Source organism: Brassica napus, unplaced genomic scaffold (assembly GCF_020379485.1).
Source record: "Brassica napus cultivar Da-Ae unplaced genomic scaffold, Da-Ae ScsIHWf_31;HRSCAF=59, whole genome shotgun sequence".
NCBI classification, from domain to species: domain Eukaryota; kingdom Viridiplantae; phylum Streptophyta; class Magnoliopsida; order Brassicales; family Brassicaceae; genus Brassica; species Brassica napus.
Window position 1 is genome coordinate 65,660 of NW_026016402.1, and position 13,641 is coordinate 79,300.

At 36.2% G+C, this 13,641-nt stretch overlaps 1 protein-coding gene and 1 pseudogene across 2 annotated transcripts; both read left to right on the forward strand.

Moving 5' to 3' along the window:
* LOC106454947 lies at positions 1-1,768 on the forward strand. 2 transcript variants are annotated; one of them, XR_007335399.1, is made up of 4 exons: positions 1-458; positions 562-867; positions 1,085-1,235; positions 1,320-1,768. XR_007335399.1 is itself a non-coding variant. In XM_013897021.3 (4 exons), exons 2-4 carry the CDS (start codon positions 751-753, stop codon positions 1,379-1,381), a joined length of 330 nt encoding a protein of 109 aa, XP_013752475.2. In that variant the 5' UTR covers positions 15-458; positions 657-750; the 3' UTR covers positions 1,382-1,768. The 2 variants fall into 2 exon arrangements, 1 of the variants encoding a protein (XP_013752475.2); XM_013897021.3 differs by having other exon boundaries at positions 15-458; positions 657-867.
* An 11,078-nt stretch (positions 1,769-12,846) lies between these two features.
* LOC125603353 lies at positions 12,847-13,418 on the forward strand (annotated as a pseudogene).
* Positions 13,419-13,641: the final 223 nt, after the last annotated feature.

A 13,641-nucleotide genomic window follows, 5' to 3' on the forward strand; every position in this document is an offset into this window, starting at 1 on the left:
CAGTCTTTCTGGACGCGCCACGTGGCAGAGAAATCAAATGCGCATCGTTTCATTTAAGTTATTATACATATAGGTGGGCTTCGTCTTCTATTCATGACTTATTTTTGCACAATTAACCCAGCCCATCTAGCAGCTCTAAATGTTAATGTAACGACGCGTTTTGATATTAGGGTCGAAACAGTTTCCATCTCTGCCGTTTTTGATCGAGTAACAATCTGACTTCTTATAACGTTCCCAAGAGCTACCAGTTACAGATTCATCCTCTTAAAATCCTTAAATCCGTCATCCATGATCTACTTTGAATGCGAGCTTCACTTATGCATGGCGGTGGAACTGCGCCTATAAAAAGGGTAACCTGGATGCTTGGCGAAGATGGGTTATAGAAGCATTGTCTCTTCTGGACAGAGATCATTGAAGCCTTGCCAGCAGACTTCTTCTTCCAGTTATTGGAAAAGCTGGTGAGTGTTTGTTTTTGGTTTACTTTGTATTATTAGAATTCGTTTTCTTAATGTTTTTTTTATGAATTCTTTTTTTTTTTTTGTTGTTATGTTGATATTCTAGATCTTAAGCATACAGGTTGTTCAGTTGATGATATCGTGCACGATATGGATTCTTCCATATCCCCGCTGATATCGAAAGTAAATTTATTTTCTCAGGAATTATAACAAACTTATGAGGGCTTATCCTCTTATCGCTTCTCTGTGAAATGGACGGACAGAACTCGATCATTTTTATTTTGGTGGTGCTAATATGAGAGGGTGGCCTGAGAAGATGAGCGATGATGAGCTTAAGATCATGAGGAATGCTGGTGTTGTGCTTCAAAGTCAAAGAGAGATCACAGTCTCCATCAACATTCAAGTTGCTAAGGTTCGTATCAAGTTTTTAAATTTATAAGATTCCAATCTTGATGTGATTCAAATGATGCATCTTTAGCTTTAGATAAAGCAATGATGTCGTGGAAAAGATATAGCATTACGAAAGAACCTCTCCATCTTCTCATCTGCTCACTTGAAATCTCAGTTTTACCTGTCGGTTGCTTTTAATTATGTCACAAAGATAACCCGTTTCTTTTCTCTCATTTCAGTTCGTCTTCTCTACATCCCTTTCTCCTCCACTCTTCGTTGAGATTCCAATTTTATACATCTCCAGCTTTAAACCACACAGCCTGCTACAAAACAGTGATTCTCAGGTTACATGTATGGCAACGAGTAGAAAAGGATTAACGAATGATCATAGTATGTGACAATCTAAGTCATGATTTTCTTTTTCAGGTCTCTCTGTTGTTTTATTATTGCGAATCTGATTTGAGTTTTGGCTAGGTACTTTCGGGTTGGATCTTCCGTTCAAAATGCCCATCCCTGTTCTCCGGAAAATTGTATAAAGACGAGTATTTTCCAAAAACACCAATGAGTTGCGAAAGAAGAATACGAAATGGATTCAAAGCTTCAATAGAGAGAGGTGATTCCGGCCATGTAGATGTAAAAAATTGATCCAAACCTCCTCTTTTGTGAAGATTATGGATCGATTTTGCTCAAGCTCATGTTTTTAGATTTTGGTTTGTTATTATGATTTTGATGGGCTGAATATGATTTAGTTCAGCTGTTTCACGAGTGGTGAATTAAATGGATTTTCAGATCCGACGTTAAGTGTTTTTGTTTCTTTGTATTTAGAAGAAAACAGGAACTGAAATGCTTTTGCATTGAGAACGTTTGTAGTTTTTTGGGTTTTGTAAATTTACAGGAGTAATCATTGGTGGTGGTGTATAACATGTATATGCATCTGTGTGTTTACAAACTGATATACCCACTTAAGAGATGATTCATTGTCAGATGGTGGATGCAATTAAAGGACTGGAGAAGCTCGGCTTAAAGGATGCAGATAGTCAAATGACTCATTATCATTGTCACATTTTCTCCTAAAACTATTAATTATACGATACAAAGATAGATTATTCATTATCAACATCTATAAGTGTATCATATCACTTAATATCATTTTGATATCAAAGGCTTCTCAAAATTTTAATATTTTAATATTTAATTTTACTATATTAATATGTAAAAATAGTTTGAAATAAATATGAAATATTATTTATCCTCTTTTATGATTTGCATACATGTGAATAAATTGAAAAGACATACATGTGAATATATTCAAAATACATACAAATCAATAAACTCAAAAGAATACGAAAATTCATTCAGATTTTAAAGGTCATGACTGTGTCAAAAAAATATAAATTCTAATAAAAATAACAAAATAAAATATAGTAATATTTCATGTTTATTTGAAAGTAAATTTCTAATTTCATTTTTTTTTAAATTTAAGATTTTTATCTTTTTTTTTTGTAAATAGAAACATTTGATTATAACAAAATAAGTTAAAGGTGTTTCAAAAAAAAAAAAAGACAAAATAAGTTAAAGTTATTATTTGTTATATTTAGACAACTATCAAAATATCAACCGTTAACAACAATATAACACATGATATGATATTAGGTTATCAAACATAAATCAAACTAAAAAGAATAATTTTACTGTTTAAATAAAAAAATAATAGATACATCTATAAAATTATAACAACGATAATAAGCAATTTACACAAACAAAACAAACTGGCGAGAAATAACGAAGTAAACAATACATATAACCAACCATTTAACTTAAAATAAATTGTTTTTCAAAATTCTCTCATGAGTCATGACAAGGGAGGTGATGTTTTGTGGGTTAGTTGTGCTTCTTTCAATGGCTGCCCTTAGACCAAGTGAACTCCAAGTAAATTCTCTTATTTGAGATTAATGTCTTGCAATGGCCGCCCTCAAACACATGAGGTGATGTTTTGTGACTTTCATGTCTTTTTCATTTTTAAATTTTCTGATTTGAGATTAATGTGATGCTCTGTTTGCAGATTCCGTTGACCTACTCTGATCCAGGGAGCTTAGTAACAACGGCACCAATCTCATGTTCTGACCAAAGATGCAGCTGGGGTGTTCAGTACTCTAATTCACGGTTTTCTGTTCAGAACAACCTTTACGCTTACATGTCTCGGTATAGGGATGGAAATGGAATCTCAGGGTTCTGCGTCTCTGATGTCTTGCCGTTTGACATACGTTTGATTCCTATGACTCTTGGCTATACATGTTGTCTCATTCTTTATTTATTGCTCTCTTTTTTTAGTGTTTTCTTCTTGCATGAGAACTCAAGCTTTTTACTAATGTCACCTACTCACCAGGCTCAAAGAAATGTTTTTAATATATATGTGGTCTTATGGGTTCCACATTGTTTCAAAGGAACACATTTGAGACTTCATGTGTATCTCTATCATCTATAGGTTTCCTCTACAAAGAAAAAATAAACGGAGTTTCACGCAAGGGCGGACCCAGAGCTCTAATTAATATGGGGCACTTGGTGTAACATATATTTAGTTGAGGGACATATAAATAAATTTTGGACTAATTGCTTTAGAGCATCTGCATCAGTGAATTCCATGAAAAAGTATTTTTTTATTATATTTTTTTTCTGTTTGATTTTTGTTTTAAAAAAAAAAATTAATTAATTGGACCAATCGTGGACCGCCATGTGCCGTGGGGCCCGCGCTACAGTGATGATCTGAGTTCAGTGCAGTGAACTCCTAAAAAACAGGTTCACTTTTTTTGTTTATTTTAATTTTTTTTTTAAACTATGTGAACTTCCCATAGAGTTCACTCGATGCAGATGCTTTAAGAAAAAATGAAGAAGAAGGTGGGGCACGTGCCACAACTTTGTTCAACCTGCGTCCACCCCTGTTTCACGTGACTACTGCGACAAGAATAACATGCAGTACCAATAAATACATATGAGTTGATAATATAAAAGAATTTTTTTTTTTTTTGAAGATAATAATATAAAAGAATTGATGTATGAAGATAGTTCTTTTTACCTTGATGAAGTGTTAAGAAAAGTGCTTGCAGTTTTGGCAATGAAGTCTCAAGATGATTTTCTTTGTGGTCTAAGCCCGTTCAACAGGTAACATAAATACACATCAGCATTAAAATCGATTTTAACACTAAAAAAACATAAAGTACAATAATCCCAAATTTAAAAAACACTAATAAAATATTTCATATGATTTTTATTTGAAAGAGACAAATACAAAATCATAAAACAACACAGTCCTAAAACTACAATATAAATTGCTCACTAAAACTAAAACTATCTGTAACACAAATCTAAAAAAGTTTTGGTTATAAAACTTAAAACATTTTTAAAAGCTTACAATTTATGATTAAAATAGCAACAAATACCAAGAATTCGATCATTTTTAGTTATAATTGAAATTTGGAGTAGACAAAATAATCATACTCACACCCAACTTAACGTAGAAGGAAATTTACACAAAATTATATATTTTATAAGAACCGATCCATCAAATTCCGCGCGTAGCGCGGACCTCCCCTAGTATTCTAATATGAAAGATCGAAGATTGACACGCAAAAAATTCACAAGCGTATGATTTTTTCTTATAAACTCTAGAGGCGATTATTTTTTTGCACAAAATTCATTAAAACACTTAAAAGATCTTAGATCCAAAGTTCAGCCCGTGTTGGGTCCAATACAATATAGTTGCTTAATGTGGTTTTAGCAAAACAGTCGGTTTCACCATTAGACAAACAAGGAAGATGAAACTACCAAGAACGGCTGATGAGATCTGATGGATATCTTTCACAATACCATAGATCTTCTCCGGCCTGCACTATTTTGCAAGACCAGATCTAGGATTTTGGGTGATAAACAATTACTAAAATTTTGATAGATGACATATTTTATTTGGTTTATTGTGAATGAGGAAGGTGATTTTTATAGATAAATATGGATAAATTTCTGCTGGTCTTTTGATTAATTTTCTATTAAAAATCCATCAGAAACTCGTCAGAAATTTTAAGATTTTCAAAACAACTGCATAATGGTTATTAATTCCATCAGCAATCCGTTTGAAGTTACAACTACATATTCGGGAATTCATTGATAAATTTCAGACATATGTGTTTTGTCTGAATTTCGTTGGAAGTTCTCGTGCTTTCCTGTAGAGCTACAGAAATAAAGTAGAGAATAGTTAGGTTCTGAATTGGCAAAAAGCATACGCTAGTTGGTGTAGAATAATGTAGTTGTATGGATCATACGCAAAATTTCCCAAGTTTGCCACAATTCTCTCTTTTCTTTCTCCAGGTGCAAGACAATAATCATGTTAATTTACCAATAATGCTTGAGTAAACTGGAAGAGATAAATGATATATTAGGGTTTAACTAGTTTTTAATCTATGTTTTGAGTTTTTTTATCCAGTGAAATAAGTGTTTTGGAGCCTTTTGGTGTTATTTAGTGTTTTTACACGGTTTAGGTCTACTTGGAACAAGGTCGAACTGGATGAAAAAAAATGAAATTGAAAATGCAAAACTATATAGATGCGTCAGACATTTGATACGTAAGTGGATGGCTCGACCATCAAACCTATCGATCAGGACAACCCACATGATGTTCTGGAAAACCCAAGAAAGCTTGTATTGGAATTTAAAGCATGAGAAACACTTCAGTCAAGCCAAAGTCAGTTTGGGTCATGATATTTTGAAAGATAGTTGAATCAGCCACATTCTCATCCATATCGAGCTAGTTCGATCATCCGAGGAACCAAAACATTGGACGAGCTCACCAGGTCGGCTAGGACGAGCTCATCAGGTCGGCTAGGACGAGCTCATCAGGTCATCTAGGACGAGCTCATCAGGTCGGCTAGGACGAGCTCATCAGGTTGGCTAGAATGAGTTTAACACTTTAGACGAGCTCATCAGGTCGGGCTAGGCCAAGGTGAACACTTTGGACGAGCTCATCAAGTCGGGCTAGGACAAGTTGGACGCCTGAGCAAGCTGAGAAAGCTTGTTCGACCACCCAAAAAGCTAAAATGGATAACCTTCATTCTGATCGACCAACGACCAATCCAGGCAGGCCAAAGGAACATATTATTCAGTCTACAAAGTTCAAAGTCGTGCATCAAGTCAAGGGTCTTGACCAGCCAAAGAGTCATTCAACAAACACATTTATTTTAGTCAAAAATTCTTTGTCTTCATTTCTATTTCCTAGGTTTCTTATTCTCGTCAATCCCCTATATAGTAAAGGAGAAGCACTTTTAAAACTTACCATAAAAGTTTAATGGCAAGGAATGTGACGTGGTGACGTGGCTTCACGAGAAGCTTTTATTTAGTAAAACGCTTAGGTGTCATGCAGAGAACGCTTCTTACCAAAACTGTAAATTTAATGCGTTCACACTAACATTCCTTTAAAAAAAACTTCATACCATCTTTATCATTATTTTTCTCGACGAACACTTTTAAGTGATAAACCCTCAGCTTCAAATTTGATTAGTTGATTTATCAATCGTCTCAATATAATCATAGCATCAATAAATCTTCCTTATTTCTCTATATGTTTCTGTTAAAAACGATAACCCATTTGATCTATCGCCATTAAGTCGACTGATTCGTAGAGACGACAAAATGATGAAACTTTAGTATGATGCAAGTGTTAATGAAATAACCATTTTCTCCATACATGCCTTCATGCATTTAGTAGAGCACTCGCGTTCTTGAGAACCGTCTCTCATTACTGAAAGAGGACGTTGAAAATATATTTCTAGATAAATGTGTCATACTCGATTTTGTTACTGTTCGATGAGGTGATATCTGTTTCGAGGAGATTGAATCACTGTAAATCGTCTCAGTTTAGTGTATTAGTCTTCTCGAACAAGCAATATAAGCATTCGAGTGTCACCACCTTCACCGCCATGGGAGCTCTGCATTAGACGACTTTGAAAATGAGGAAAAAATTCAGGAACGAACCACCAGCAAGTCTCACATGCTGGTCACATCCAGAACAACCTTTACAATTTAGAAGATCGAATAACTTTCATTTTTTTTTATTATGCAACTATGTTTTCTGAATTTAAAAAAGCTATACTTTTTTTGTTTCACACAATTATTGTTTTGTTTATAGTATGTTATTGATCCATATTTTTTCGATTTTATTTATTAAATCCCTAAATCCATAACTATTATAACGTGATAAGCGAAAAAAAAAAATATTTTCCGAATCTTCTTCTCAAATGCAAACACCATATATCAAATTTTAATATTAGTGCACCCATTATACCTTTAGTTCTATCTAACTATCACTTAAAGTATATATTATGTTATACATAATCATAATATATCATTTCAACATTAATATAGACATCTTATCCCGCGTAAAGCGCGGGTTACTATCTAGTCCTTTTTGTTTACCAACATATGGAATTCTATAAAAGGAGGAATAACCAAAATGAAAAAAAATGAACCATTTTTATCAACTTTGTGAGACTTTATCTCTTTTGTTCTTTGATCTAGCTCAAATTACCGTTGAGAAACATCTCAAATAAGAGAATGTTTGCATCACTTAGGGATAAAATCCACATGGAGCGTGAATCACACAATAGACTATAAATATTAAGATTAAGCTAGGCAACACTATTAAAAGCGGTAAATAAACAATAAAATTGATTGTGAGATAAATTGGAAAACGTCAGACTTAGGGTTTCATATAGGCAATCAGAACTCAAATTTATAGATGTTAAGGGTTTAATAAGAACAGTCTTGGAACTCGAATTCAATAAGTAACATATCCAGCTCTTGCTGCGAGTATAATCAGATGTCTAAATCCTAGAATTCCAACTCTCGTATGTGAATTCAATTGTTCAGACAAGCATTAATTTCAGTTCGATATGTTAATTAGTTTTCTAAAAAAAACTCTCTTTGTATTTATTAACCTAGCTCAGCATGATTAGATTTAGGAGTCAAACACACTCTCGCGGTTGTCGATTATCATATGATCATGTTTCTTGTTAGCTAATCTAAAATACAAGCAATAAGATCAATCTTTTGAAGGATCCAAGATAATAACCCTGGAAGTTCTATATTTTATAAGTTCATCAAAACTTTAGAAAAACCATAAAATTTAACAAGCAAAGTACTCATACATAATTAAGCAAGACATAAAGATAAACTAAATGAGTTGCATTAAAAAGTCAAAATATAAATATTGGATTTCCAATCAAATCTGTAAAGAGGTCTTCTAATCTTCTCTTCAAAAATTTCTAAGAATAATATAAAGCTTAATTCAATCTTTTTTACCAAGACAATGGCTTTATAAACTATATAAATAGGTTAAAAGTCGGCCACGGGGAATCTTGTAATTTATGGAAACTTCTAGACCAAACTTGATTCGAGAAATAGAGTCGCGTACTCGCATCGGTGTCGATCAACACTCTTTTCAATTTTCGGCCCTCACTTCTATTTTCCTGAATAAGTACATGTTTCTTCATTTTTAAGCTCCAAATGGCTTCATGATCTCCACAATGCTCCAAAACATACCTAGACCTGAAAAGACTTTAAATTAGACTCAAAATATAATATAAAGACTCTAAGTAGGACTTATAATATGGCTAAAACCGGTAAAAACCATAGTATATCATTCTTCTTGAACAATCTATTGTTGGTGTGTCATATCATGCAGTCAAACTCAATCAAACTTTTTGTCATATCCAACAACGACTGTTATAGGGTAAATCAGACGCAATTCCACAACTTTTGTGCAATCTTTCGATCCATTTTCCTTCTGTCGTTGGTGTTAGTAACCCATCGACCAATGGCCTATCCAATTAACCATCAGAAAAGTGCATTCCTTGGTCCAGATCGTATTACGTGGTATCAAAGCACAATTTCCTAGATCGTTATCAACGTCTTAATCATCTCTTGATCTATTCATCTTAAACTCTTATCTATCTATATGTTTGCTAACCGAGCCGGCCGTATAAAAAAGAGTATATAATAAAAGAGAAAGCAAAAAGGAAAGAAAGAACAGTAGAAAATAAATAAAAAGAAAGAAAAGATCCGGGAGAAATCGAATCATGTTTAGGACAATTTTCAGCTGCAAAAATATTTCAACTACCAATCTTACTTCTCTTCTTTGTTGTTTGATTTGGAGGTTCGACTACCGACTTGATTGTTTTGTGAAACTTGAGAGTCTCTGAAAATCTATCCAAAAATTTGAGAAAAAAGAACAAATCATGAGTGAAAGAGGAGAGGAAGAGAACAGGGTGCTGCGCAGAGGAATGTGGAACATTGCTGGTGTCCCAGTGGTGTTAACGAAATGGTCACCAGTGATTGAGAAGGAGAAGCCACCCACACAATCAATTCCTATGTGGGTGCACATCAAAAATGTTCCAGTGAAGCTGTTCTCGTGGCAGGGTCTGAGCTTTGTGACAAGTCCATTGGGGAGTCCAGTGAGATTGCATCCGGAGACAACTCAATGTCTCAACATTGAAGTGGCAAAGATATTTGTGAAGGTGGACCTTTCAAAAGATTTGCCAAAGAAGATGAAGTTTAATATAGAGGGAGAGGAAGTCATGGTGGAATACATCTACCCGTGGCTACCAACAAAGTGCCCAAAATGTGAGAAGTGGGGACATACAGTAAAGAGATGTCCACAAGGGAATGAAGAGCAGTCCGAGGAGAAAGACCAAATTGAAGAGGGAGAAATAAGAGAAGTTCAGAGTGAGGAAAAAGTGGAGAAGGAAGGAAAGGAGGAAGACAGAGTGGGTCACATGGAAAATAAGGAGGAAGAGAAGAAGCTTGAAGAAGTTGAGGAAAGTACGGAGAAAGAGAAGGAACTAGAGTGGTCAGAAATTACTCCAGGGAAAGCTAGTCGCTCCCCTAATACGAGTCAAAGGGGATTGGAATATGATCAAGTTTCTCTTATTACAGAATCCAGATTCTCGGTTTTATCACCAGAAGAAGGAATGCAAGATGATGAGGAGAATGTAGAACAGATTGCAGTGCAGTCTAATTCGAAATTGAAGGAAAAGGAGGAAGTAAGAGTGTCAAGGCAAGTCTTGCCTAGAGACTCAAAGTTGAATCACAGATATTTGGGAGACAAAGGAGGTCAGAAAGCTCAGGAAGGCGATCCTAGCTATCTGAAAAAGAAGAAATCTCGACGCTAATATGTCTGGATTCTATTGGAATATAAGAGGTTTTAATAAAGCATCTAAACAGGAGGTGGTCAAAGAATGGGTGAAGAAGAGAGGGTTTCAATTTGGTTGTCTAATAGAAACTAGAGTGAAGGAGAATAAAATCAGGAGGATTGTAAATAAAGTGTTTCCAGGGTGGTCCTATATGGAGAACTATGAACACAATAGGTTGGGAAGAATGTGGATTGTGTGGAAGCAGGGGTAAGGGTTACGCCTTGTTTTCAGAGTGAGCAGCTTATCACAGTATCTATACTAATGGAGGGTTTGGAGGAAGAATTTTACTGTTCTTTTGTTTATGGTTTGAATTTGGAGGAAGAGAGAAGAGAGCTTTGGAGAGATCTCAAATCCCATCAAGATTCTCCAATTATCAGCAAAAGGGTGTGGATCATTCAGGGAGATTTTAATGAGATATTATCAGGAATTGAGCATTCAGTAGAAAGCTCTTCTCATGATTCAGTGGGTATGAGAGAATTTCAAGAAGCTGTTGAGTATTGTCGTTTGTTGGACATGTCGTATCAAGGTCCAAGGTTTACCTGGTCAAATAAGAGAGAAAATGGTATTATCTGTAAGAAGTTGGACCAGACTTTGGTAAATGAGGTATGGCTTCAGAGCTATCCTCAATCATATTGTGTATTTGAAGCTGGTGGCTGTTCGGATCATCAGAGATGCAGGGTTATCATAAAAATGGATCTGTTGAAGCCAAGAAAGCCCTTCAAATTCGTAAATGCGCTTGTTGACACTCCGGAATTTCTCAGGGTGGTAGAGAGCTTCTGGTCTGGAACTGAGAATCTGTTTGTCTCAACTTCTGCTTTGTTTCGGTTGTCAAAGAAGCTAAAAGCTTTGAAGCCACTACTGAGGAAGCTAGGAAAAGAAAAATTTGGAGATATTTTTAAAAGAACGGGGAAAGCATATAAGGTTCTCTGCGAAGCCCAAATCAAGACATTGGAGGATCCTAATCAGAATAATGTGGTGGCAGAATCAACTGCTTATGGAAGGTGGTCTCTTCTGTCAATGGTGGAAGAGAGGGTTATCAGTCAAAAAGCAAAAGTCCATTGGCTAAGTGTGGGAGATGGAAACAATAAGAACTTTCATCAAGCAGCTAAAGTGAGAGAAGTTAGAAATGCCATAAAAGAAATCAAGAGGCTTGATGGTTCAGTACCAGAGAGTCAAGAAGATATAAAGTGGGAGGCAGTAGATCATTTTCGAAACTTCCTCACACATATTCCATCAGACTACAGAGAAGTGCCAAGGGTGAATTGAAGCTGCTTTTAAACTATGAATGTTCTGAGGAAGATGGAAGAATGTTGATTGGGGTAGTTTACTGCGGAGGAGGTTAAGAAAGTTCTATTCTCTATGGCAGCGGACAAGTCTCCAGGCCCTGATGGCTACACGAGTGAGTTCTTCAAAGCTTCATGGTCTATTACAGGCAGGGATTTTGTGGTTGCGGTTCAATCATTTTTGAGAAAGGTTTTCTGCCAAAGGGCATCAACTCCACCATTCTGGCTCTTATACCGAAGAAGAATGATGCCACCTACATGAAAGACTATAGACCTATCTCATGCTGCAACGTATTGTACAAGGTAATCTCGAAAATTCTTGCCAATCGCATGAAAAGACTTCTGCCATTGTTTATATCGCTAAACCAATCAGCTTTTGTTAAAGATCGTCTGATCATGGAGAACGTTCTTCTAGCTTCGGAGTTGGTAAAGAGTTATAATAAGGACTCAGTCACAGAGAGATGTGCAGTGAAGATTGATATATCAAAGGCTTTCGACTCGGTTCAGTGGTCGTTTCTGCTATCTGTGTTGGAAGCTTTGAATTTTCCAGCAAAGTTCATTCTCTGGATTAAGAAATGTATAGAGTTGGTGTCTTTCTCTATTCAAATTAACGGCGAGCTGGCAGGATATTTCAATAGTAGAAGAGGGCTACGTCAAGGATGCGCACTCTCGCCATACTTATTTGTGATCTGTATGCAAGTGTTAACAAAGCTTCTTGATAAAGCTGCAGTGGAGAGAAGGATTGGCTACCACCCGTATTGCAGAGATTTGAATTTGACTCATATATGCTTCGCTGATGATGTCTTAGTCTTCTCAGATGGGAAAAAGAGTTCAATTGAAGGGATTCTAGAGGTGTTTCAGGAGTTTGCTAAGATATCAGGCTTGAATATTAGTCTTGAGAAGTCTACCCTGTTCTTGGCGGGAGTTAAGAGTGAAGATAGTGCCTCTATACTGGAGCAATTCCCATTTGAAGCTGGTTCACTGCCAGTAAGGTATCTTGGTCTTCCTTTACTAACAAAGAAGATGAGTGTACAAGATTATTCTCCTCTGATATCAAGAATAAGAACTCGTGTTTCTTCTTGGACTGCAAGGCACTTGTCATTTGCAGGAAGACTTCAACTGATTGGTTCAGTGATATACAGCATCACCAACTTTTGGATGTCGGCTTTTCGCCTTCCGAGTCAGTGTATAAAGGAAATCCACAGCATCTGCTCTGCTTTTCTCTGGTCTGGACCAACGCTATCCACACGGAAAGCAAAAATTGCGTGGGCTGATGTTTGTAAACCAAGAGATGAAGGTGGGTTGGGTTTGAGGAATTTGTTGGAAGCAAACAGAGTGGCTTGTCTGAAGTTAATATGGAGAGTGTTATCTGCAAGGTCTTCGCTATGGGTTAAATGGATTTGGAAGTATCTCATAAGGAAGGGATCGTTCTGGAGTGTAAATGAAAGGAGCACTCTAGGCTCTTGGATGTGGAGAAACTCCTGAATGAGAGCTGTTGCAGTGCAGTATTTTAAGGTGGAGATAAACAGTGGCTCTACTACTTCTTTCTGGTTCGATAGATGGTCACCTTTGGGGGTTCTTATTGATTTCACTGGAGGAAGAGGCTGTGTAGAATTGGGTATTCCAATAATGCAACGGTGGAGAGAGTCATTCAAACTTATAGGAGAAGAAGGCGTAGAGTTCCTATTTTACAGCAGATAGAACAAGAGATTATGGTTCTGCAGGAGAGAAGTCTTAATCAGCTGGATGATGTTTGTTTGTGGAAAAGAGAGAGTGGTGACTACGCATCGGAGTTTTCTACTTCCCAAACTTGGAACTTGTTACGAGAAAAGAAGCAGAAGGTTCCCTGGTCTAAAGGTATTTGGTTTCCTGAAGCCACACCAAAATTCTCCTTTATGGCATGGATTGTCATTCATAACAGGCTGGCTACTGGTGATAGGATACTTAAGTGGAATCCTCAAGCAGTGTCTGTTTGCTGGTTATGTAAAACACATTTGGAGACTAGAGATCATCTTTTTTTCGAGTGTGATTCATCAAAGAAGTCTGGTTGGGGTTAACTAGAGGCTTAACAGGCAGTGGAGTGTGTCAATGGGCGCAGGTTATGCAGATACTGATCAATGGCTTACATGAAAGGGTAGTGACGTTCTTATGGAGGTATTGTTTCCAATCTGTTCTTCATGCGATTTGGATGGAGAGGAATACGAGGCGTGTGGAGGATAAAGCTCTGCCAACTTCTTGTCTTATGGTAAAGTTGGACAAACAGGTCAGAAACAGAATTAC

Excerpts from the sequence above, each read along its gene's own strand:
- LOC106454947 (XM_013897021.3), top strand. The coding sequence starts at position 751 with ATGAGAGGGTGGCCTGAGAAGATGAGCGATGATGAGCTTAAGATCATG. Across the intron at positions 868-1,084 it reads TCAACATTCAAGTTGCTAAG|TTCGTCTTCTCTACATCCCT; the intron begins GTTCGTATCAAG and ends CTCTCATTTCAG. Across the intron at positions 1,236-1,319 it reads AGGATTAACGAATGATCATA|GTACTTTCGGGTTGGATCTT; the intron begins GTATGTGACAAT and ends AGTTTTGGCTAG.